Source organism: Ovis canadensis, chromosome 7 (assembly GCF_042477335.2).
Source record: "Ovis canadensis isolate MfBH-ARS-UI-01 breed Bighorn chromosome 7, ARS-UI_OviCan_v2, whole genome shotgun sequence".
Lineage (NCBI taxonomy): Eukaryota > Metazoa > Chordata > Mammalia > Artiodactyla > Bovidae > Ovis > Ovis canadensis.
Window position 1 is genome coordinate 44,004,025 of NC_091251.1, and position 24,890 is coordinate 44,028,914.

General features: G+C 41.1%; 1 protein-coding gene and 1 non-coding gene across 2 annotated transcripts; both read left to right on the plus strand.

Moving 5' to 3' along the window:
• Window positions 1-3,622: 3,622 nt before the first annotated feature.
• Window positions 3,623-17,287, plus strand: TMCO5A (transmembrane and coiled-coil domains 5A). The gene is made up of 11 exons (XM_069596009.1): window positions 3,623-3,657; window positions 4,661-4,810; window positions 5,229-5,352; window positions 6,006-6,056; window positions 6,780-6,851; window positions 8,778-8,834; window positions 9,271-9,330; window positions 9,760-9,824; window positions 11,201-11,258; window positions 13,469-13,509; window positions 16,902-17,287. The coding sequence occupies exons 1-11, from the start codon at window positions 3,623-3,625 to the stop codon at window positions 17,098-17,100; spliced, it is 912 nt and encodes a 303-aa protein (XP_069452110.1). The 3' UTR covers window positions 17,101-17,287.
• LOC138444487 (small nucleolar RNA U13) lies at window positions 13,849-13,953 on the plus strand. Its single transcript, XR_011258510.1, has one exon. It is a non-coding gene; the product is annotated as a small nucleolar RNA U13 (small nucleolar RNA).
• Window positions 17,288-24,890: the final 7,603 nt, after the last annotated feature.

Sequence of the window (24,890 nt, forward strand, 5' to 3'; positions counted from 1 at the left end):
TCCGACTCTTGTGCGACCCAGTAGATGGCAGCCCACCAGGCTCCGCCATCCCTGGGATTCTCCAGGCAAGAACACTGGAGTAGGTTGCCATTTCCTTCTCCAATGCATGAAAGTGAAAAGTGAAAGTGAAGTTGCTCAGTCGTGTCTGACCCCGTGGACTGCAGCCTATCAGGCTCCTCCGTCTATGGGATTTTCCAGGCAAGAGTACTGGAGTGGGGTGCCATTGCCTTCTCCAAACAGTACACTAGGGTTCCTTTTTCTCTACATCCTCACCGACACTTGTTACTTCTTGTCTTTTTGTTAATAGCCATCCTGACAGGTGTGAGATTGTATCTCATTATGGTTTTGATTTGCATTTCCCTGATGATTAATGATGTTGAGCATCTTTTCATGTGACTTCTGGGCATCTATCTGTATGCCTCCGTCTTTGGAAAAAAATGTTTATTCAAGTTATTCAGATCTTCTGCCCATTTTTAATTGGATTGTTTGGGAAGGGGGTTGATACTGAGTTCTTTGTATATTTTGGATATTAGCCCTGTTAGTGGAAATAGCCATTAAAAGTAAGTAAGGACTTAGGGAAAATAACATACTTGATCCTGTATTCAAAAATTAATGAATAATCTAAAATGAGATTTTAGAGCCTTGCCTGGTATGAGCTTCAAAACCAAGCTCATTTATAAAAAATATCTAAAGATTTTGCCATAGTAAAGGTGAGGACAAGTGAGGTGAACAGAAGGTAAAGCTCTCCATCCCTGTGAGGCAGCAGGAAGGGCCAGGGAGAGCCCGGGCAGGGCTGACTGTTAGCAGCTGGTCAGACTCCCTGTGGCAGAAGCGGGAGACCCAGCACAAAGAGCCTGAGCGACCAGAAGGGAAAAGAACACGTGCTTTCACAACAGACTTCCGCACAAAGGCCGCTGCATTTCTGCCAGCAATGCAGCAAACCTCACATGTCTCTCAGCAGCTCTTCTGCACGAGGCAGGGCACAGCACAGGAACGTTAGCAAGGTGATAACTGCTGCCCCAAAGCTGCTCGAGGCATTAATCAAGCCATCTCCTGAAAAGCAAGAAGGATTCTATCAAAGGCCTTGATTTGCCCCCAAGGCCCTGTTTTTACCTTGATTTAGCAGTTCTCCCTATAGCAATCTGTTGTTCTCATCCCACACAGGCCCCAAGCTTAGGGTTCTGTTGCTCCTACAGGCTTGCCTTTGGTAACCCCTCAAGGAAAAAAGCTCCCCAGGAAGGAGATAGAGCTTTATTTTTATCTCAGTCAAAGTCTCTATCCAATCCATTAATAGTTACAATAACCTTGGTCCAGGGCATTTCCTGGAGAAGCCATAACTAGCTGGGGTTAATGAACTCTCTCTACCATTAATTCCTGGCAGAGGCCATTGGCCTGAATTGTTACTTAATTACTCTTCTGTGTACAGCTTCATAAAGCAACGAAATGCCTTCTTTCAGGAAGAAGGGAGATGGTAATGGGGGTCATCAGAGGCCATTAATTTTACAAAGAGTTTATTAGAAACTACAGTATGTTAAGAAGTCACTCTGGCCCACAAATCAACTCAGTGTGGTCCTTATTAAGTCGAGATCCAAAACTTCCTAGGTTTCCATGATTCACACACACACAGTTACAAATGGTGCAGAATCTGGCCAAAACATACATACCCAGGTGTGCAGAAGTATATTCTTTATATTCTGCAAATGATCTTATCTTCCCCTTTAGCTCTGACTCCTTGAGTTGGCAGAAAAGACTCACTGGGACCAATTCAAGATACCATAGACTTTTCCTGGTTAAACATCTCTTTCAGGTAATTTCTCAGTCTTGGGAGATTCTCCTTCTCTAAAGCTCTCTCCTTTCCCTGGAGAGTGGCAGGTGCAGGGGAAAGCTGTGTATCCTTGAGGTGGATTGAAGGAGGAGCTTTGGGTCTTCATACCTCTGCTTGTTGCTCTTGGGTCTGCTGGCCTTTCAGGATGCATGCTGGCCCATGCTCCTGATGACCATGACCTTTGCTATTGCCCATGTCGGGTCTCCGGGTTCTGTGTCCACTCCAGCACAACCTAAGGCCTCCCATTCACTAGCCCTCTTAATGGAGCTACGTCCACACTTCCAGGTCTGGGGGTGCTAAGCTGCACCACCCTGCTTACAACTGTAACCACTTCCCTCCCACACACATAAACACACTACATCTCCTTCATCCCCGTCACCCGTTTATGTTTCCTTCCAGCACTCTTCTCTTTTGTCATACCAAATTAAATTACTTTACTCATTTATGTTGTTGTTTGTGTTATTACTACCCCCCTGCCAACACCCCTCCTAGAACAGCAGTCCCCCAAAACTTCTGACACCAGGAACTAGTTTCATGGAAGACAATTTTTCTGCGGACAAGGGTGGGGCAAATGGTTTCGGGATGATTCAAGGCATTACATTTATTGTGCACTTTATTCCTATTATTATTACATCAGCTCTACCTCAGATCATCAGGCATTACATCCCAGAGGTTGGGGACCACTGCCCTAGAATGGAAACTCCATGAGGGCAAATGTCTTGACTGTTTAGTGTACTCTGTCTCTCTAATGCTTAGAACAGTGCCTGGAATACAAACGGGCTCCTTCAACAGCTTCAGTGTTTGTCAAATGAATGAGTAGTTAGCTGGCTACATGATGGGATTAGACTGCTGGCCTTAGGACTCAGACTTTCTATATTAGTTACACTTGGGCAGTGAGAGAGCACAATCTACCAGAGAAGTCAAAAACAGGGGCTACCCCATTCATACGGCCCAGAAATCAGATCCATTCAACTACTGCTGCCAAAGGGAAGACGTGGCCATGAGGCACACATACCCGGCTAGGCTCTTAAGTCTCCATAGATGGTGAGAAACTGTTGCCACCCAAACCACTGTGACATGCTGCTCCGCCCTCCCCGTGTCAACAGCAAAGTCATGAAGGTTCTGAGAATCTATTGCACAGTTTCACTGGGGAAAGATTGGACGCTTCAAGCAGCTAACTGCCTAGGGCAGAATCAGGAAGATCACACACAACAGAAGGGAGGTGGAGTTTATGGAAGAAATGGAGATTAAGGGGAAACCCAGGAGGCACAGCAAGCCAAATTGTTTACTTCTACTTGGTTTTTCTGAGACCTATTTAATACTAAGATCTTAATATCTGGAGATTCTTACAGACACCAGGCTAGAGAGAGCAGAGATTACTTTTCAGAGAAGTTACACACCTACACCCATGTCCATAAGCTCTTTAGGAAAGCAACTGGGCCTGGAGCAGAAAGGGACTTAAGAACAATTGATAACTATTGATTCTTATTGTAGCATATAAATTCCAAAGGATTTTGTGTAGGTGAACTATCTCCGAATATATCTGTAGCAGGATATATGCTGAAATATCTAGTATATACTGTATTCTCACTGCATCCTTACTGAGGCATAATCAGATCATGAGCAGAAAACCAAAAGGCTGAACTTTGTCATAGCCAAAATGTGAAGTTGGTGGGGAGAAACCAGTTAATTTTGTTTCTGTACTTGGTGGCTCTAGGCTAGTTACTCTATTTCATAAATGGATCCATTTCCCCAATTCATTAGATGCATCTCTGTGATATTTTAGGGAAATCGACAATGGAAGAACAAAAGGAAGATCAACTAGATTATGAGTAAGTAATCATAATTATGCAAAGCCATCCAAGGACCAAGGTATGAAGAAGGGCTGCTGTTGATGTATTCCTTCATGTCCTAGTCTTCCTCTCTCTCCATCTACTATCTATCCATCCCCCACTGCATTCCACCCCAAGCACTTGGCCCTCCTGAAGGGATAGTGTTTATAAACTTTCCCTTCTAGGTGATAGCTATTATTAAGTCCTTCCAAGGTAGGACTTCCTTTTCCAAAATCATCCCTCATTCTTACTCAAAAATCTCTCTGCCTCACTAACTTGTTTGTGGCTAATTATTTAAAAAGCAAACTACTTAACTGATACAAGAAAAAGAAAAGTTTACTGAGAGCTTCCCATGTGCCAGGTACCCTTTCTAGACCACTCTAGTGTGAACCTTTCATTTATTCAAATTTACTTCAAAAAGATGCTTGCATTCTTGAAAGCATATGCATGGATCACATCTGTTAACTTAATGGAGTGATTGTCATGGTACATTTTCAAGCTTGGTAGCAGGCACTGGAACAGAAGTTTTGAGATAAGAAGGAAGGGAAAGACTAAAGCCCTCCCTGCCAGTGGAAATCACTTGTGCCTCTGCATGAAGCCGGGCCCAATCATTAGGAATGTGCCAGCTACCTGGATAAAAGTACTCAATAAAAGTGGATGGCATGAGCAGATTCTGTGAACAATTTGTCTGAGAAACCAGTGCAGAGAGCTGTTTAAGGAAGTAAGACTTCTCCTGGAACCAAAATAGAGATGCACTAGTATATCAAGCACTTTGGCTGAGAAAGCCGAGAAAAACCTCCCTTGCCAACCAAGTTGAGACTTACTGAAACAAACTGTAGAGCATGATTAAAAAATATAATTTCCTAAGAATGAAAATGGAAAACTATGTTCCCAGAAACAGCCAGGTTAATGAATTTAATGCCTTTCAGATAGGCCCTTTAGTCCAAAGATTACTGACCTTAAAATAACTGGCCCTTGTTCATTTTGGGGACTGAGTCTATAGGTCAGAGAAAGTGGAAATCTTAAGGTTGGCCCAGTCAAAGAAGAACATTAACAGTTTGAATATGGACCTCGAAAGGGATATGCAGAGAATAGATGAAGCGAATCAGGACCTTCTCGTCAAAATCCACAAGAAAGAAGATGAGATTCAGAGGTGAGTGTTGGGGTTCCATGTGGAAAGTACTCAGTCCAGAGGATGGGATGGGAAAGAAGAGACAAAACTGAATTTTCCAGGTTGTTCTAGACATCTAAATCTTGTACAGCAAAGGTTCTCCTTCATTCTTTGGCATTTCTCTACAGCCCAAACCTGAACTACAGCAAGTTTCAAGGAGATTCCTAAAAAATTGGGTGATATTTACCTGAGTTGAAAGAACATTGAGGTATTTGACTTGGGAATTAGAGGAATCTTACTTTTCCTGCCGTGAAAGTGATTCTGAGTCAAAGAATCCAGGAAAGAAGGGTTTCCAACTTGAGATTCATATTTATGGTCACAGAGGTACCCTTGAAACTGATCTATGTGTCTTATCAGTTCTGAAACTGAGTTCCTCACAGTGCGTGCTTGTGTCGTCCAGGTTGGAAAATGAGATCACTCAGACCAGAGACCTGGCAGAGGATGAGGAGTGGGAAAAGGAGAACAGCACCACGATGGAAAGGGAAAGAGCCTTGCAGGAGGTGGAAGAAGAAACTGCCAGACTGGTAAGCAAGAAGCTGGGAAGTGCTATTGACCGGTTACATTCATCATCCTGTCTCTCATCAACCATCAGATAAGAGTTGCTCAGTCATGTCTGATTCTTTTTGACTCCATGAACTGCAGCATACCAGGCTTCCCTGTCCTTCACTATCTCCAGGAGTTTGCTCAAACTCATGTCCACTGAGTTGGTGATGCCACGCAACCATCACATCCTCTGTCGCCCCTTAATCTTTCCCAGCATCAGGGTCTTTTCCAGTGAGTCAGTTCTTAACATCAGGTGGCCACAGTATTGGAGCTTCCGTTTCACCATTAGTCCTTCCAAAGAATGAAATAGTCTCTCCTTTTTACATACCCTGTGTAGTCAACTCAAAAGTTGTGGCAGGATGTGACCATGTATGGAAAGGAATGTGTGGAGGTTAGGGTTTCTTTGGTAATATTTAGTACTGGAAAGCCCTGCATGTGGGCATCTCTGTCCCCAGTAAGTTGGCATGTATGTATTGAGATCAAACCACAGATACCTAACCTGACATTATGCAGTAAGATAGAGTTCCTGCAGAAAAAATCACTGGAGTGAAATGGAGAAAAATCAACTGAAAAAAAAGAAAAAAGATGATGATGTGCACATGGCCACTTACACTCTGCTTCTTTCTCTCAACAGGAAAGGAAGAATGAGAGCCTGGTCCACAGCATAGCAGAACTTGAAAAAAAGGTGGGATAGGGCTCTTGTGTCCCCAGTGTTCCTGCTGCATGCGCAGTCATCAGAGAGGCAAGGGAGCAAAAGTGATCGCAGGGGGTTCCACATGTCAGGCCAGCCTGTGCTGGGGTGGTAACTGCTCTCCTGAGACTTAGCCCGATAACGTAAATAAATTCCACAGATCTTCCCTGCAAGTATTAGATGAAAGAAATGGGTGGGGTATTCAGGATATTCAGTGATACAATGGGTTCTTCATTGCGTTATAAGGAAAAGGATTCCAACAGACATTTTGGAAGTGATTGGCTGGCAACTTTGTAGTGAGAATTAATTTTACTTTCAACAGAGACTTTTAAAAATACTTAATTCTTAAGGATTCCCTTTTCTTCATCTAGACATTCCCTTTATCTTAACTCCTGCTCAGAATACAGTGGGCTTCCTATGTTTATCATGCTTTCTGACCCAGGTCTGCAGCCCTGAGTAACCCAGCTTGGAGTTTGGAAAAGTACCCCTGTCTTGAGCAGATCTAGCTTTGATGACCAAGACTAGTGGGAAGAAATTGGAGGCAGAATAAAAATGTTTTCAGGGGTACCAAGTATCCAACAATGGATACATCTCCTGACAGCTTTTATCAAGGCCAAATTACCAGCTCACACACACCAGAGAATATCTTTGTCTTTTTTTTTTTTTTTTGGATGTATTTTTTTACTTGTAATCAAATTTTTTTACTTGAAACTGTAGCTTACAAGGAAATCTCAAAAAGCAACAAAGTGTGAACAAGACAATCTAAAGGGAACCCCAGAAGAGTCAAAGGTAAATGGAAAAGCAATCTGGAATGGGTTTGGACTATGTGAACAGGAAACAAGCCTTCAAATTGAAACAACTGTCAAAGTTGAGATAAATTCTTTGTAGTTTTACCCATGTCAGGCATAAGCCTGGGCCATTGGATGCTGAATTTTCCTCTGCTCTTAGTCAGGAATTTTGCTCTGAAACCATATATTTTGTTCTTTCTTCCACGAGGAAGAGCAGAAACACAAATACATATGTAACACTGGAGGCAGCTGAAGTCCCTAATTTAAATCCTGGCCCCAGTACTTAGTGTGGTATATGAAGGGCAATTTAATCAGTCCCTCCCAACCTCAGTTTGAAAATTGGCTAAGGTATGTGTATGAATTCATAGAGACAGAGCTGCTGCTGCTGCTGCTGCTAAGTCGCTTCAGTCATGTCCGACTCTATGCAACCCTATAGATGGCAGCCCACTAGGCTCCTCTGTCCCTGGGATTCTCCAGGCAAGAATACTAGAGTGGGTTGCCATTTCCTTCTCCAATGCATGAAAGTGAAAAGTAAAAGTGAAGTCACTCAGTTGTTTAGAGACCTCATGGACTGCAGCCCACCAGGCTCCTCCGTCCATGGGATTTTCCAGGCAAGAGTACTGGAGTGAGTTGCCATTGCCTTCTCCGAGAGACAGAGCTAGGATCTATAAATCTACCGTATGCTGGGAAATTTACATATCCTGTCATGGATCCAGTCTAGAAAAAGAAATCACTAAATTGGTCATACAAGTATCTAGTGAGTTTTACCTGCTAAGTAAGGTGATTTTGAACTGTGGTGTTGGAGAAGACTCTAGAGAGTCCCTTGGACTGCAAGGAGATCCAACCAGTCCATTCTAAAGGAGATCAGTCCTGGGTGTTCTTTGGAAGGAATGATGCTAAAGCTGAAACTCCAGTACTTTGGCCACCTCATGCAAAGAGTTGACTCATTGGAAAAGACTCTGATGCTGGGAGGGATTGGGGGCAGGAGGAGAAGGGGACAACAGAGGATGAGATGGTTGGATGGCATTACAGACTTGATGGACATGAGTTTGAGTGAACTCTGGGAGATGGTGATGGACAGGGAGGCCTGGCATGCTACGATTCACGGGGTCACAAAGAGTCGGACATGACTGAGCGACTGAACTGAACTGAACTGAAGGTGATTATATTGTGTGCTAAGTCGCTTCAGTTGTGTCTGACTCTTTGTGACGCTATGGACAACCACGTAACTTCCTCATCCACACCAAAGTTCACACTCTTGGCCCGTGTTGTAAACTCTGCATGGAACATATTTCCTCCAGATCTCCATTTGGCTAATATTTATCATTTAGACTTCAAGTATCATCAGAGAGGCCTTCACAAACCACCTATAATAGCTCTTACTCCATCACTCACTCTCAGCACACTTCTGTGATTTGTTTCTTTCACAGCACTTATCGTTATCAGGTTGACTTATTTGTTGTGCCCCCACCTAGAATGCCAACTCTGTGAGGCCGACAGCCTGTCAGTCCTGCTCATCACTGTATCCTCAGTCCTCCCTTTGCCCTTTCCCTGTCATTCCAGTAGAGTGGCCGATATAAAATGGCTTTCATCAAATATTCAAGGAAGGAAAAGAGAAATACAGGGAGAAAGAAAGCAGTGAGTAATGAATATATAAATGCAAAAGGGATAGTGACATTTTCTAAGAAAAATAGCTAAGGAAGAAGGAAGCTAAGAATTGAAGTTTAAGGGTGAAGGGAGCACGGATGAATGCTCAGTGTATTCACCAGGCAGCTGCACAGCATGGTTTGACTGCTCTCCAACAAAGAGACATCTGAAATGTGCCTGACGCACTTCAACCACCTGTGAGATAAACTTTGTGATAGCATTTCAGAATGAAATTCTGGTTTTGCCTTGCTGAGTTACCAGCCTCCTTTCCTGTCTATAGGTTAAGTTACAACAACTGGAAGCCTCCTGTGCGGACCAAGAGAAGGAGCTGGCCAAGGTAACCACAAACTTCAACGTTACTTCTCCCAAAAGAAGGGAAATGTGATTCTTGGTCCAACAATCTAACACATTCTTCAAATGATTGAGTTATAATAACGTTCTTCTTCCAAAACTACATGGGATCAGGATGATAAGAAGGAAAGGAAGATGAATACAGTATTCTAGGTTACCTACTATTTAACATTTCTACAGGATACATTCCATAATGTCTATTTTCCACACATTAGTATCTATTCTTCTCCCAACTGTCCCCAAATAATCCCCATGGGACTATAAAGTATATCCTCAGAAAATGAGTTTATATGTACAAAAGACATATTTAGAAAAAACAGAAGCCTACATTTAGGGTCTTGTACACAGGAGGAAACAAGTATACTATTGTTCTTATATAAATTCCCTGAGAAAATTTAAGACTAATAAATTTTGCTTCCCAGGTAATAGAAGACTATGCATTCGTGGCCCAGCTCTGTGAAGATCAAGCTCTCTGCATAAAGGTACAGCCTCTCAGTAAAGAGACAGTAAAGGGTTTGTTCAGGTACACAGTGAAATGGAAATAGGTTTTTCAGAGAAGACCATCTGGAATAATTTTAACTCTTCAAGGTGTCACTCCAAAGGGACTTTACAGTCTTTGACACTCTACCACCAATATCATTCTTTTACTTCCCTGGTCTCCCAGCCCCTAGTGCCTTTAACTTAATGGTGAGCACTTTTCCTATTTATAATCCCAATTGTTCCCAGGGGCCTGTCCAATGGTGAAATGTAGTGAGAGATCAGTCATGGTGGAGTGAAGGCTAGGAAGGAGGAAAAGTGGCAGTGGGAATATCAAACATTTATGTTATAATGTAATAATGTGTGTTTGTTATGATTAGGAAAAGCACAGGGCTTTAATTAGTAACTGTGCTTTCCTTTATTTCTCTTTGAAGAAGTACCAGGAAACTTTGAAGAAAATAGAAGAAGAACTAGAAACTCGGTTCCTTGAGAGAGAAGTGTGAGCTTTGGCAAACAAAGGAACATCCTGGTTTTAGTGGTAACTCCATCTCAGCCTGGGTCAGAGCAAACATCTCTAATTCCAGTTTGGAATTGCAAGAGTGCTGACACCACATATCTTTCCCCTCCATAGTGATCAGGTCACCTCCACCTATACTACACCAACTGTATTTTTTTTTTAAGGCAAGATAAATGAATTCATATACTGTTATTGTATAAATACACAACTTTTTCAAACAGCACCATTTTCAAGTGTATACACAATATAATAAACCAAATTTAAAATGCAGGTCCTTTTCCCAGCTTTCTTAAAAGACTCTAGAAATGCATTTCCCTTCCTAACTTTATCATATTACCAATTATTTGGGTTTATATTAAGGCCAGGAACATGTGCCTTAAGAAGGACTAGTGGTCACAAATATTTCACAGAAAAGGCCTTATAATAATACCATCCTCACTTATCCCAAATATACAGAAATTAAACCATATGGGATAGGCATGACACTAACCTTCAGACACCTGCTAAGGCTATCATATTATGAAACTCAAACTGTATACTATTATACTATATACTATATTAAATAAAAGAAAAGCCCCCCCCCCCAAAAAAAAGACTCCTTAAGTTTGTCAGAAGAGTTCAACTCTGTGTCCGATTCTTTTGAGATTCTATAGACTGTAGCCCTCCCAGTTCCTCTGTTCATGGGATTTCCCAGGCAGAAATGCTGAAGTGGATTTCCATTTCCTCCTCCAGGAATCTTCCCAGCCCAAGGATTAAACCTATGTCTCCTGCATTGGCAGGCAGATTCTTAAGCACTGAGCTACCTGGGAGACACTCAAATTCTTTAATTTAAATCAAAAACTTCACTTCAATTTCTTGACCCTCTTTAGAAGTTAAATCTTAATTCAATCAAGAAGTATCTCTATTTATTAAATATTTTGGAATCTTAGGATGAAGAGAAAGAGACCCAAACTGCATAAAGCCTCTAACTAAGCAGGCACACACGGTGGCCTGGTGTCCAAGGCACCGGGACCTGGAGGCTCTCACCCTTAAAGGACACCTTCAAGTCTCCCAAAATCCTTCCTGAGTACTAGGTATGGCTTGACTGCTAAGCTAAGTTTCTAAACCAAGACTATTCAACAAAAATTTATATGCTATCTGTTAAGTATCCACTAAGCCATTTACTGAGTACTTGAAAAACAGGTAATATGACTGAGGAAATTATTTTTTAATGAATTTAAATAGCTGCATGTAGCAAATGGCTACAATAGTGGACAACATAGCGTTAGAATATAAAACTATTTTAAAATAACCACCATATAGTATGAATCTCCATGTGCACTTTATCCAATCTCTGTCTTGGTTCTTTTACCCGCTAGGTCAAAAGTTATGTGCATGAACTCCACAAGCAAAGAGTATAACAGCCAAAATAACAAGGTAAGTACCCACTCCATCTTCAGCTTCTTCAGCATCACTGCCTTTCAAAGGAGTTTCCAAAATTACTATAAGCCACCAAACATCTATCAATCTTCCCATATGCATTTCCCAAGAACAGTACTAGATGTAATTTCAAAGCATTTCAACCTTAAACCAAGAGGACACTGGGAACAACTGTTTTCCCTCCTGCTGCTGCTGCTGCTGCTAAGTCGTTTCAGTCGTGTCCGACTCTGTGCGACCCCATAGACGGCAGCCCACCAGGCTCCCCCATCCCTGGGATTCTCTGGGCAAGAACACTGGAGTGGGTTGCCATTTCCTTCTCCAATGCATGAAAGTGAAAAGTGAAAGTGAAGTCGCTCAGTCGTGTTCGACTCTTTGCGACCCCATGGACTGCAGCCCATCAGGCTCCCCCATCCATGGGATTTTCCAGGTTTTCCCTCCTACAGCCATGCAAATGATGTGTTCTCAAAGAAACCAGTCCAAGAGCAGAGAAAGCTCAGAGTGGAAGCAAGAAGGAACAGTAGCTGAAGGCGCACTCTATGGAGAAAAGGCCAATATATACACCACTGCTCTGCACCCATCACAGCACTCTTTCCTGATGATCCCAGCATGGTCCTGAAGCTTTCACTGCACAGAATGCCAAGGACATCTATCACCATCTAACCAGAGCTGGCCTCTGAGTTAAAACATAGGAAGCAGTTGCTTCTTTATGATACAGCTTCCATGTTTGCACGTCTTTAACATCATGATGTTAGAGCACATAGGCAAAGGTCTGAAGGAAACCAATGTGGACATAGAGCACCAGACCTCTGGGCCTGCTTGGCGTCTTATGGCAGCAAGTACATAGATAAATCTTACTGGACTTGAGTTGTAATTTATATTTCCTTTAGAACCAAGGCTGACATTCATCAGAAATTTTATATTGTTGAGATGTACAGTCTTTATAACCATAGAAAGGAGAAGTCATCTCTTCTTTAAAAGCACATATCAACAATTGACTATTATCCTTGAAGTCCTCCAGATGTTTGACAATTTATGAGACTGTATGACTATAGTTCTCACTGTTCTGAACAGGTTATTCTGGTCTCAAGCTTATATATTCCATTCAGCAAGCGAAACTCCTGAAATAAATGAAGTCCACCTCTCTAGAACCAAGCTTGGCATTCTCCCCAGTGTGTCCCATCATCTAATCCCAGTGGCTCATTAATTATTCTTTGTGGCCACCTATCAGGGAAGCAACAGGGTGTATTCATCAAGATTATGAGAGTACCATGAGATGGTTCAATTACCTACAAGGTTTGAGCAATCCCTGTGGAGAGGCTACCTGAGCAGGTGACCAGCTAGCATGCCACTTCATTTCACTCAAGCTATAGAATCAAATTTGTAACCCAGAAAGCTACTTTCTAATTCCAGTTCTGCAAGCCTCATTTCCACAGTTTTAAAATGTGATCATAATTTCTCTTCCTTTTTATCTCACAAGGAAGTTAAAAGGAAAATAACTGAGAAAACATTTGGAAGAGAAATGTCATAGAAATCCAGAATATTATCCTCATCTTTACATTTTTATAGCTTTCAAGTTTTATCTCTAGAATAAGTTTGTGTGGTTTGTATAGCCTACAAACTTCTCAAAGGGTCACTGGCTAATCCAAAGGTAAGGGTACAGTTGAGAGAGCCCAGGAAGTAGACTCAGAGGACCTGGGATCCAGGCCTGGTCCTGCCACTTACTAGCTGTATGACCTTCCCTTTCTGTCTTCTTTCTTTCCTATCAGAATATTAAAAGGTGATGCAGTTGCATATATATGCATATGTGTATATATTTATATGGGTTTCCCAGGTGGCTCAGCAGAAAAGAATCTGCCTGCCAATGCAGGAGACACGAATTCAATCCCTGAGTCGGGAAGATCCCCTGGAGGAGGAAATGGCAACCCACTCCTGTATCCTTGCCTGAAAAATCCCATGGACAGAGAAACTGGCAGGCTGCAGTCCATGGGGTCACAAAGAATCAGACATGACTGAAGGACTGAGCGTACATACATACATCCATATATACACACATATATTTGGCTTTGAAAATTTCCTCTCCTTATGTGTATGAAAAAAAATCTGTAAAATTTTATCTAAAATAACATTTAATTAACAGCTCAGTGAATATTATTTGGCAGTGATAATAGCCTCCAGATATTGTTTATCACTGTCCTTTCTTCTCCTAGGATAACTCTCTCCAAAAGAAGAAAGCAGGGTTCTGTAAAAGGTAAGTAAATATCATTGAGTAAACGTCCCAGAAAACTAAGAGTTCTACTTGGCTCCTCTAGCAGAGAACAAAGTCTAGCCACACAACCACACACACACAGAGTCAAGTCAACAATGACTGCATTTCTCAGTCAATGTTAGAACTTCCTTGTCTGAAGGTGATTACCAATCTCAACTTTCCAGTATTAGAAGCCAGTGGCCTAGCAGTAATTAGAAACAGGAATCTCATTACCTAGAAGAGATGTGGTAAGTCTCTTCTTACTCCTTTTTCCCTTTAACACTTTCAACTAGTTTGATGTGTCTGGTTTTCCAGTAACATCAGTAGATTAGAAATGGGGAGATCCTTCTGTGGTTCATAAGCATGATGGTTGGGTCTTTACACTATTGCATGAGATATGCCTCCCTCAAACTTTGCTACATCAGCATACTACCTCTTAATGTGAAAAACAAAAGTAGGGAGAGAATTTCTGAAGGCAAGGATACCACTGCCTAACAACAGATAATAGGGAGAGAAAATGATTATGAAAAAGAGATAGCAACTAACTGTATCCAGCACACAATAACTGCTCAAATATCTTGTTAATACAAATAAGAACTCAAAGTTCAAACAACTGAGTGGATATTAGCCCTTAGGGAATCACCATAATTGCAAAGTAAAATTAGTATTGAAGCTCCTTCATTTTTAAGAAAAGGTCAAATTATGTTCAATATGTTTAAGAAGGCATAGAGAAAGATAAATTTAAAGTGGTATGACATGTGATTTAGAAAGAGTCCCATCAAAATGGTTAACATAAAATTATTGGTGCTTAAAGTCCAGCTCCAATTGTCTGGAAAATTTGCTTAAGAGGGATACTCCTTCATACCAGATAAGTGAAGTATTACATATTCCAGTATCTCTAAATGCATGTTCCCAGAACAACCAGAAGAATCTTCCCTAGAACTCCTAGGCCACCTTCACCAATAATTCAGAAACCAGTGCCCAGCATGGAATTGCCCACATGAACTCCTAGGATAAAAATTGTCTGCCTTAAAGACAGTTAGTAGCCTAAAGAAAAGTTAGTAGCCTAAAGTCCAGCAAATCTACCTTATCACATCAAACTTTAAATGTCTTTCCTCTTGTCCTGATCCACACCCTTGGGACACTGGTATATGTGTGCTGATAAGAAAGCAAGGTGGTTCCTGAGATTGTCCCTAGGCATGTCCTTCCAGAAATGTCATCCCAGACCCTTCTCATGAATACGGTATCCAAGGAGAGTGGTGGGAAGAAGATTGTAAACAGCTTTTGATTCTCATTTTGACCAAGATCCTGTACTAGAATGGATCTTGTCACCAAGATTAACGCTACAGGAAAACTTCAGAAAACTGGAGGGGAAGGGCTGTTTTGACTGGTGAGTGGAGTTGAACAGTGAATTTGTCCTGGGGCAGAATGTAGCCTGCCACACCTTGATGAGAGTAATATAGCAAAGGAAACAGGGGAGGTTTGCTCATGTCAATCATATTAAAACCACAAATGCAAAACAATCAGTTAAAAGAGAAATCAAGACTACCATAAGGAAATTTACAGCAACATATTAGGAAATATTAAAGGTAACATGAATGAAAGAAGAAAACACTAAGATCATGGATAGCAGGCCTTAATATCATAAATATATCAATGGTCTCCAACTAATGAATAAAATCAATTCAATTCTAATCAAACTCCCCCAAAGATTTTTCATGAAATTGAATAAAGTGATAACAAAATATAGCATATATGGGAGAGTAAAGGGTCAAATAATGACCTGGGCAATTTTAAAGGAGAGTTAAGGAGTGAGAAACGTGTCCTTTGAGATGTCAAGACTTACTAGGAAGCTGCAGTAATTATGATGGTGTGATGTTACCACAGGAATAGAAAAGTCAACCAATGGAATAGAACAAAGAGCTCAGAAACAGTGTACATACAGAAACTTGATATATGGCATTGATTATATGTCAGAGGGGAAAGAAAGGACTGATTGCTCAATAAATATGGCGGGGGAAGAAATGGTTATCTAAATGAGAAAAAATAAGATTGAATCACTACTATACAGCATAACAAAAATCAAGCCCAGATAATTAAAGATGCAAATATCAATTTTTAAAAGCTTATAAAACACAGTATTAGTCATCTATTGCTACATAACAAATTGCCCCCAGATTCAGTGACGGCAAACAGCAAACATTTTATCAACTCACATTTTCTGTGCGTCAGAAATCTGTGAGCTACTCAGCTGGGTGGCTCTAGTTCAGGATCTGTTATGAGGATGCAGTTAAGATGTTGGCTGAAATTACAGTCATTAGAAGGCTTGGCTGAGGCCAGAGGATCTATTTCCAAAGGAGCTTACTCACACAGCTGGTTGTTGGCAGGAGGTCTCAGTTCCTCATAACAAGGACCTCTCCAGCAGGCTGCCTGTGTGTCCTCACAAACTCACAGCTGGCTTCCTCCTAAAAGTAAGAAGGAAGCGTCAATGCTTTTAGTACATAGCCTAGGAAATCACACACTGTCACTTCCATGATATGCTGTTCTTTAGAAGCAAGTCATTCAAGTCTGTTCCATATTCCCATGGAAAGGAAGTTCTCTAAAGGAGGAGTAACAGAGAATTTGTGGACATATTTTTAAACTACTGTAAAGATTTAATAGAAAATAGTATCTTTTAGGCCAAGGGGTAGAGAATGACTTTTCAAACAATATACAAAAAGCATTCATTCTAATTAAAGGAAAGGTTGATAAATTAGACTTCATTAAAAATAAATTTTGAAAAAAACAACTTTTGTTCTTCAACACCTTAGAGTAGGTGAAAGTTATAAGCCAGAGGGAAAATATTCAAAATATACACAATGGCAAACGACTGATATCAAGAATATACAAAGTTTTCCTACAAATTAATAAGAAAGGCCCAAACAGCATAATAGATAAATGGGCAAGAGGAATCACTTAAGACCATAAACACATGGACAAATGTCCAGCTCCATCGTTCATCAGGGAAACGCAAGCTAAGACCATAGTGATATATTACTTTATACACATTTGACTGGCAAAAGCTTTAAAATCTGACAATACCAGATGTTGAAGAGGCTGTGGAGCTGCAGAAACACACCCTGCTAACAGAGCATAAATTGGAGCAAAAACAATTTTCCAAAATAAAAACAAACAAAACAAGATACCTTTAAATAGTGATAATGCTGAAAGATAATTAAACATGGTGATGGGAGAGTAGCTGGAAGACCAGCATATGGGAAGAGGTTGCCTTTAAAAGGGGTTGTTAGGAGTAGAGACATTTGAATATCAAAGAATCAGACATGCATTTAGGTATGACTGTTTTGTTCCAGGTTTTCTAACCTCTAGTTAACAGTTTCTCGGCTTTCTCCTTCCAGGATTTTTCAATATTTCTTTTTCACCACGCTGTTTTTCATCAGACTGCTGGGCTACTTGTTGTTCCATTTAAGTTTTATAAATCCAGATCTCTTTGTCAACATATTGCCCAAGATACTGAGCAGGAACGTCTTGTGGAAGCTAAGATGTTTCCTCTTTCCATGTCTCACACTTGAGACAGAGGACATGTTACCCCACTGATCCCAAGAAATATCCTTGAGCAAAAGAAGACAAGTAGCATCTGAGCGAATGACTAGGAGACGCAGAACTTGTGGAGGGAAGAGGTTTTCTTAAGTTTTTCCCTTGAGGTTTGCCTACTTCATTACCATTCCACCTTGCACTGTCTTTCCAAGATTAACCTTGTCCAGTAAAGAGCTCTGTCAATGGATTCCTGTGGCTATAAGTGAAATAGATAAGTGAAATAGAACCAGAGCATAAACAGAGTAGACAATTCTTAGAATAATATCAAAGATGCTGAACAAAATTAGAGTTGAGCACTTCTTCTGGTGAATCTTAAAAATTTAAGACACTGGATCCCTGCAAAGCAGAAGATTGTTCATTACTTATATTAGAACTCTTTGGTTAAAAATTGCCTTAGTTTAGGTTAATGTATTAATCGATAGCACACAAAAAAGTATTGCCTCATGGAACTGAAAATCTGGGACTCCAGGCATGGCTGGATCCAAAAGTCTGAAAGCAATGTCAGTGGAGCTTCACCTCTCTCTCTCCTCATTGAATGCGCATTTTCTATTTAGCAAGAAAGTGAAAGTGAACTCACTCAGTCGTGTCCGACTCTTTGTGACCCTGTGGACTGCAGCCCACCAGGCTCCTCTGTCCATGGGATTCCCCAGGCAAGAATACTGGAGTGGGTTGCCATCTCCTTCTCCAGAGGATCTTCCCTACCCAGGGATCAAACCCAGGTCTCCTGCATTGCAGGCAGACGCTTTAACCTCTGAGCCACCAGGGAAGCAAGAAGCCACCATCTTAGCAAGAAGATGGTACCAACAGCCTAAGCCTCATATTACGAGAGTTGCATCCTTAGCAGAATGAAACCACCTTTTCTAATAGCTCCAGCAGAAAAGTCCAGATAAACTAACTTAGTTGGGATCAATTGTCTACCCCTGTCACACAATCAGTATAGCCAAATGGATGGGAATACTCTGATTAGTCAAGCACGAATCCATGAACCATGTGTCTAGCCTCTTGAAAGAAACAAGGTAGGCAAGGGGACAAGAAAGAGATAAGGAATCAGCCCCATGGAAGCTATATGGAATGTGTTCCCCAAAGGAAAGGGGGCACTGAATTTCAGAGAAGGGGAAAAGGATACTGGAGGCATACTGGAGGCCAAAGCAGACATTGACGTAATCACTAGTTTTAGCCTTACACATAAACATACAATTTTGGCAATTAAACTCAAAGCTGTAGCTCACTTCATGTGTCTTCCTAACAGTAAAAACTATAGCTTTTCAAGATCATAATTTGAGATAAACTATTGCAAAGAGCTCCATATAAATATGTGAAAACCCAGATCTCCAAAGCTGAAGTGAGCAAGGATGCTATAAAGTAAATAGCGCATAGCATATTAGCTGCTTCACAAACGTCGATAACCTAAATATGGTCAGGTCGTGCTCAGCAGCTTCAGTCGTGTCTGACTCTTTGCAACCCTATGGACTGTAGCCCACCAGACTTCTCTGTCCATGGGATTTTTCCAGGCAAGAATACTGGAGTGGGTTGCCACTCCAGTATTGGGAGTGAGCCTCCTCCAGGGGATCTCCCAACCCCGGGATCAAACTCCTGTCTCATGCATTGCAGGCAGATTCTTTACCACGGAGCCCCCATTTCCAATTAATTGCTGAACCATGTACATGTCTTATTAACAGGATATACTCAAGCTTCCTCTTGAATTTCCCCACCCTCCTAAATGATCAGGAGCCTTGACAGCTCTGAAGTCCAAGAGCACAAAGGGGTCACTGACTTCCATACCAGCAGGGAACGAACTTTAACTCTTTGGTTCAGTCATTGCTTCTTGAGGCCACACGATGTCACTGTTGGAAATGTGTCCTACACAGGTTGAATAAGTAATTAATCATCTCAATGGAGACACATCTGATAATAGGAAAGGACACTCTCAAGAATTATGTCAGGACAAGAGAAATCAGACAGGACTGTCTCAGCAAACCAGGATGTATAGTTGTGCGCTTAGTCTCTCAGTCATGCCCAACTCTTGCAACCTGCCAGATTCCTTTGTCCATGGAATTCTCCAGGCAAGAATACTGGAATGGGTTGCCATTTCCTTCTCCATGGGATCTTCCTGACCCAGGAATTGAAACCAGGTCTCCCGCATTGCAGGCAGATTCTTTACCACTAAGCTACAAGGGAAGCCTAGGATGTATGGTTATATATATATATATATATAATCTAAAATCTTGTTGACATGGTATATTTTGCTAATGCAGTTACATCTCATTTTTCAGTGTCAAGGGTGACCATGCTTAGGACCTGGTGCCAGAGCTAAAGCTGCACATCTTGTACCTTTCATACTTTGTACCTTTCTTGTTCCTTTCAAGTATCTAGACATACTTCCAAGGTTAAGTTCCTAGAGGATTAAGACTGATTCCAGTTTCTGCTACCATCAGCCTTACTTCCACAGGGATCCCCACAGTCTGGGAAGTCAGCCTACTCTTAGGAAATCCACCTATCTGGAGGTCAGGAGGTTGTCCTGAAGACTCAACCCTCAAAACACAAGTGCTCAGTGACATGCTCCAAAGGAGGCTTCAAGGTACATACCTTCCCTTCCAAGCACTTTCCAGACTTTTCTGCAACTTCTGCCCTTGAGAAGAGAAATATTCTACCATAAGCCTTAAGATGTCTCAACAGACTCAGAAAGACTTTGTCATGATATTTACTCAGCCCCTTTATAACAGACATGATGTTCATGATCATGAATTCCAGTTATTAAACACTTATTATGTACAAGGCCCCTTCCTAAGTATTTCATGAACATCACTGTATTAAATACAACCTACCTAGTTTACAAATAGCCAGTTTTGAGAGCAAACAGAACCACCAGAGTTTTGAGTTGAAAGAACCAGAATCTGCGCCTGTGTCTGGACCCAAAGTTTGGCCTCCAATACCTCTGTTGTTTCTAACAGCAGACATTGACCTTATAGCTGGCCAATGAAAGGCTGAGGCATAGTCCAGCATGGTGGGATGTTCACCTACCTGTGACGTGGGGAATCCCAGCTATGGCTACATTTATGGAAGAATTTTGGAGACTCTCAGACAAATTACAGATTTATAAAATTGGCAAGGAATTTAGGAATTAGTCATTCCGACTCAGTGAGGCACTTTACCGAAAATCACATAACTAGTTAGTGACAGAATCAGGATAAAACTAGATCTCTTGAGCATTTCTCAGTGGCCCTTCTGGGAAACTAGCATTTCCCAACTCTTCATAGTCAGGAAATAATATAATGAAGATGCTGCTGCAATTGTTGTTTAAAATAAAAATCAACTGTACCCTCCTGTTTTCTAAGGTAAAAGCATAATTCTTAGCTCTGGCTAAATTAACTGCCATATTTCTCTCCCTGCTCCTATCAGGGGAAGTGGAAAGAAGAAAGGGTGACATTTGGTATGCATGAACCTTTTTTTAGCAGGGTACATTAATAAACCCTGAGTTATGCAAAGTGTGAATTGTGAGGGAGTGATAAGTGCTAAACCTGAAATGCTTTTCAAAATAATGAAATACACGAACTTTTTGTCACATCTGAGAGAAGACGGAGAGAAAGCTGAACAAAATGATGAGACACTGAAATCCAAGCTGGTGGAAATGGACCAAGGGACTATCAGAAGAGAAGAAAAGCTGATATTCAGTTTTAGATCATTTTCTAATAAGTGGTACTGCCATATTTGCTCTTACATGCTTACTTCACTGGCCAGTAAACTCTGCCAGATATGGTTATAAATATTTGCCTGTACAAGTTGCCCTTTGTTAACCCTTACAAGTGAATTTTGGCAGAAAAGAAACTGTTATCTCTTCAGTTTGAGTCAATGCTGAATCAGAAATAAAGAAACAGCCGTAAGTTATAGAATAAAGAAGTAAGTAGGAGAAAACATGTGCAGAAATCCTCAGAAAAAGAACTAAAACATAGAACAGGAAATGTGAAGGATGGTAGGAAAAGCAATCTAAGCCAGCATCAAAGATAGTGGTGGCTCCTGGTGACATCTAGATTGTAGAAGAAATTTCTACCTCTCTTTCCTCTTGGCTCTCTCCAGAGAGATTAATATCAAGGAGATTTTCTCACATGTTTTCTTCTTAGAGTTTTATAATTTCGTGTTTTCTTCTACGAATTCAATAGTTTTATGTTTAGGTCTTTGATCCATTTTGATTTAATTTTGTTTATGGTGTTAGGTAAAGGTCCACCTTCTTTCTTTTCCATGTGGATAACTAGTTTTCACAGTACCACTTGTTGAAAAGACTGAACTCTCCCCACTGAATGGTTTTAACATCCATGTTGCAAATCATTTGAGTATATATGGAAGGGTTTATTTCAGGAATCTCTATTCTGGTACATTGGTATATATGCATGTCTTCATGCCAGTACCACACTGTTTTAAATACCATAACTTTGTAGTAAGTCTTGACATCAGGAGTCCTTCAACTATGTTCAGTTGAGTTGAGTCCTTCAAGTACGTTATTCTTTTTCAAGACTGTTCTGGCTATTCACTGTACCTTGAAATTCCACATGAATTTCAGGATGAGTCTTTAAATATTTTTACTCTTAAAAGAAAATCATTCACTGGGGTTTTGTTAGGGGTTTCAATGAAGTTATGAATGGCATTTTTTTATAATGCCATTTGATATCTGGCTTTTTGATATCAGAAAAAAACTGGCCTCATAGAATGAGTTAGGACTTTTCCCTCCTCTTCAATTTTTGGAAAAGTTTGAGAAGGATTAGCATTCATTCTTCTTCAAGTATTTGTTAAAATTCAACAGTGAAGCCATCAGGTCCAGGCCTCTTCCTTTTTGGGAGATTTTTGATTACTGATTCAGTCTCCTTACTTGTTAAAGATCTGTTCTAAGAACAGGTTTTTTATTTCTTTATGATTCAGTCTTGTTAGGTTTTATGTTTCTAGAACTTGCCCATTTCATCCAGGCTATCCAATTTGTTGACATACAATTGTTAATAGTATCCTCTTATAATACTTTTTATTTCTGTAGCATCAGTGGTAATATCAGTAGTTATCTGATTCCTTTTTTTTTTTCAGTCATCTAACTAAAAGTTTGTCAATTTTATTGACCTTTCTAAAGAACTAACTTTTTATTTCATTGATTTTTCTCTATTTTTCTATTCTCTAATTAATTTATCTCTGTTCTAATCTTAATCTGAACCTGAGTCTGCACTTCACATATCAGCTGGCCCACCCAGCTTCCTGGTCATACTGAAGTTTGAAAAATGGCTTTCTACAGAGGAAAGTTCCATAACATGTCCCTTGAAAGCCCCCACCAGACTGGCATTAATCCATACTCAGCCACAAGAAGCTGTTTCAATCTGAAATCCCAGATATATTAATGTTTACAGGTGTAGGAGCCAGGCCAGTTATGGAAAAGAGTAAAAGAGAGATATGGGTTTCCCAGGTGGCTCAGTGGTAAAGAATCCACCTGCCAATGCAGGAGATGCAAGAAACTCAGGTTCGATCCCTGGGATGCAAAGATCCTCTGGAGTAGGAAATGGCAACCCACTCCAGTATTCCTGTCTGAGAAATGCTATGGACAGAGGAGGCTGGTGGGCTACAGTCCATGGGGTGGCAAAGAGCTGGACACAACTGTACAACTGTGCATACATGCAAAGGGGATATATAAAGGCAATGGTGACTGGTGGGTGGCAAGGACTGTTCAATACATTTCCTATCACTTTAATAGTTCATCGAAGAGAGGAATGTTAGCATATCCTGATTTTTTTCTTGACTCCCTGAAATTTCTACAATCACAACTCCCCATTTTAAGTGTTAGTAAAACTTTTTCTCTTTGGAGTTGGGAGAATAAACAAAGAAAAAGACTGGAAGGGTGATCTATTAGGAGTTAAATGGGGCTAGTTCTTTATAAGCAACTGCTTTCCCTACCTTTATCTGTTAGACCCCAATCCCAACATACACATACAAGTCAATTTGGAAATGAAGAAAACCCCTCAGGGAGGAGCAGGCTTGCCCTTCTCCAGGGATCTTGGTGCCAGCACACAGGAAAGGCCACTATGGATGTACAAATCTTTCTCCTCTCTTTGCCAGCCACTCCCACCCTGCTTGCAGGACTTAAAGCCACAGTCAGTAGAACTGCTCTATATTCTTCTCCCCTCTTCATTCTACCACCATAAGAGTCAGGAGAGGAGCTGCACTTCATGTTCTCAACCAGGAGGCAAACCACTGTGGTTTGGTAAAAATTTTTTGTACCCCACCACCAAATTTTATGTCTCCTCCTTTCCTCTGATTCAGTCTGCCCCTCTTGGGTAATAAAGGTCAGAAAGTTGCCTCAGAACAGACCCTGGTGTTTCTTACACAGTCCAAATTGGCACCATCCACTTTAGAGTCCAGTGGCTAATCCCAAACTAGGGGTCTAATTCCCACTCTCCCTGATACGAATCTGCTCTGTGAATCTTTCCTGTCATCCTCCTGCAAGTTCAGTCACTTTGTGGAAGCACAGACTCCTGAGAGCCCAGCACTGTATAACACTGCTGCAAAAAATATCCCTATCACTATGCTGTTCTGCGATGACTCAGAAGAGATGAAATGGGAGAGAAGATCCTAAAATCCTGTTGCCAGAGGCAAAGTGCTGGCCTGTTACGCAAGCCAAAGATGTCTGTATCCACTTTATCCACACGGTGGTGCTAGCCTCAAAAGGATTACCCCAAAAGGAAATGAAACAGTTCCCACTTCCCTCTCATTAATGACAGAGCTGTACACAGTGCTCACAGCATTGTTCGTGGAAGAAGACTATATATTAATCCTGCAAATAAGCATGTAAAATAAACGAGTTTGTCCTCATCCTTATCCTCAACCTACTTCCCAGGGGGAATAAAAGAAATCAAATCACTGTTCTGTTTTTTTTTCCTCAACTCACTGATTCAATCTTAACCGACCCTGGGGCAAAAGAATGACTCATGCTGAGCTGTTGGATGTGTACAATCCTGGCATAGAACCTTATTATTCCTGAGAGGGAGCTGGGGTAGAGAGCTGGTCAACTAGCCATCTAAGGCGCTCGCTCATTGGATTCTTGTTAAGTGCTGCTGGCAGTCTAAGAAGATGGGAACAGCAGACATTTCACTGCTTTCACTGAATAAAACTTGGTGGGTTTAATGTGGGTGCCTTCTAGAAAAATGGCCAGAGAAGAACAGAAAGTCTGGTTTGGGCTTCTAAACCTCAAAGTATCCCCTCCACCTGCCATAAGACCAAGTCTCACCAGCTGCCTCTTCTATTTGTGCAATCTAAATCTTCACTTCAATGTTTTAAAAGCTCAGGGGGATCTTATTAAGCATGCAAAATAGCACTTAGGCAACGTATATGATGCCAGTTACTAGGTGCATACACGAACAACCTTCAAAAGCACAGTGCCTATCAACAGCAGAAGCACCCTTTAAGGGAGAACTGACCCAAGTTGGTGAATGGTCCTCTCTAAATCAGCCCATACCTGATGCTGATAGTGATAACAATGGCAACCACAGGCACAACGATGCAAGTCCAGATTATTTTCAGACCTGGCCCTGGACACTGACAGCTTGCTAATACCTGTGATCAGGGAGGTAACACAAAGTACCACTTACCATTGTGCCTATCTATCCCCCTCTGGCTGACTATGGACTTCTGACCCTTTTACATGTTTAAAATCCTCAATTATAGAAAAGAGCTACAAGAATATTACCCTATAATTTCATTCATAAAATATACATCTTAGTGGAGAAGGAAGGAAAGATCCTAGCAAAAGTGTCCGTTTGAATGAG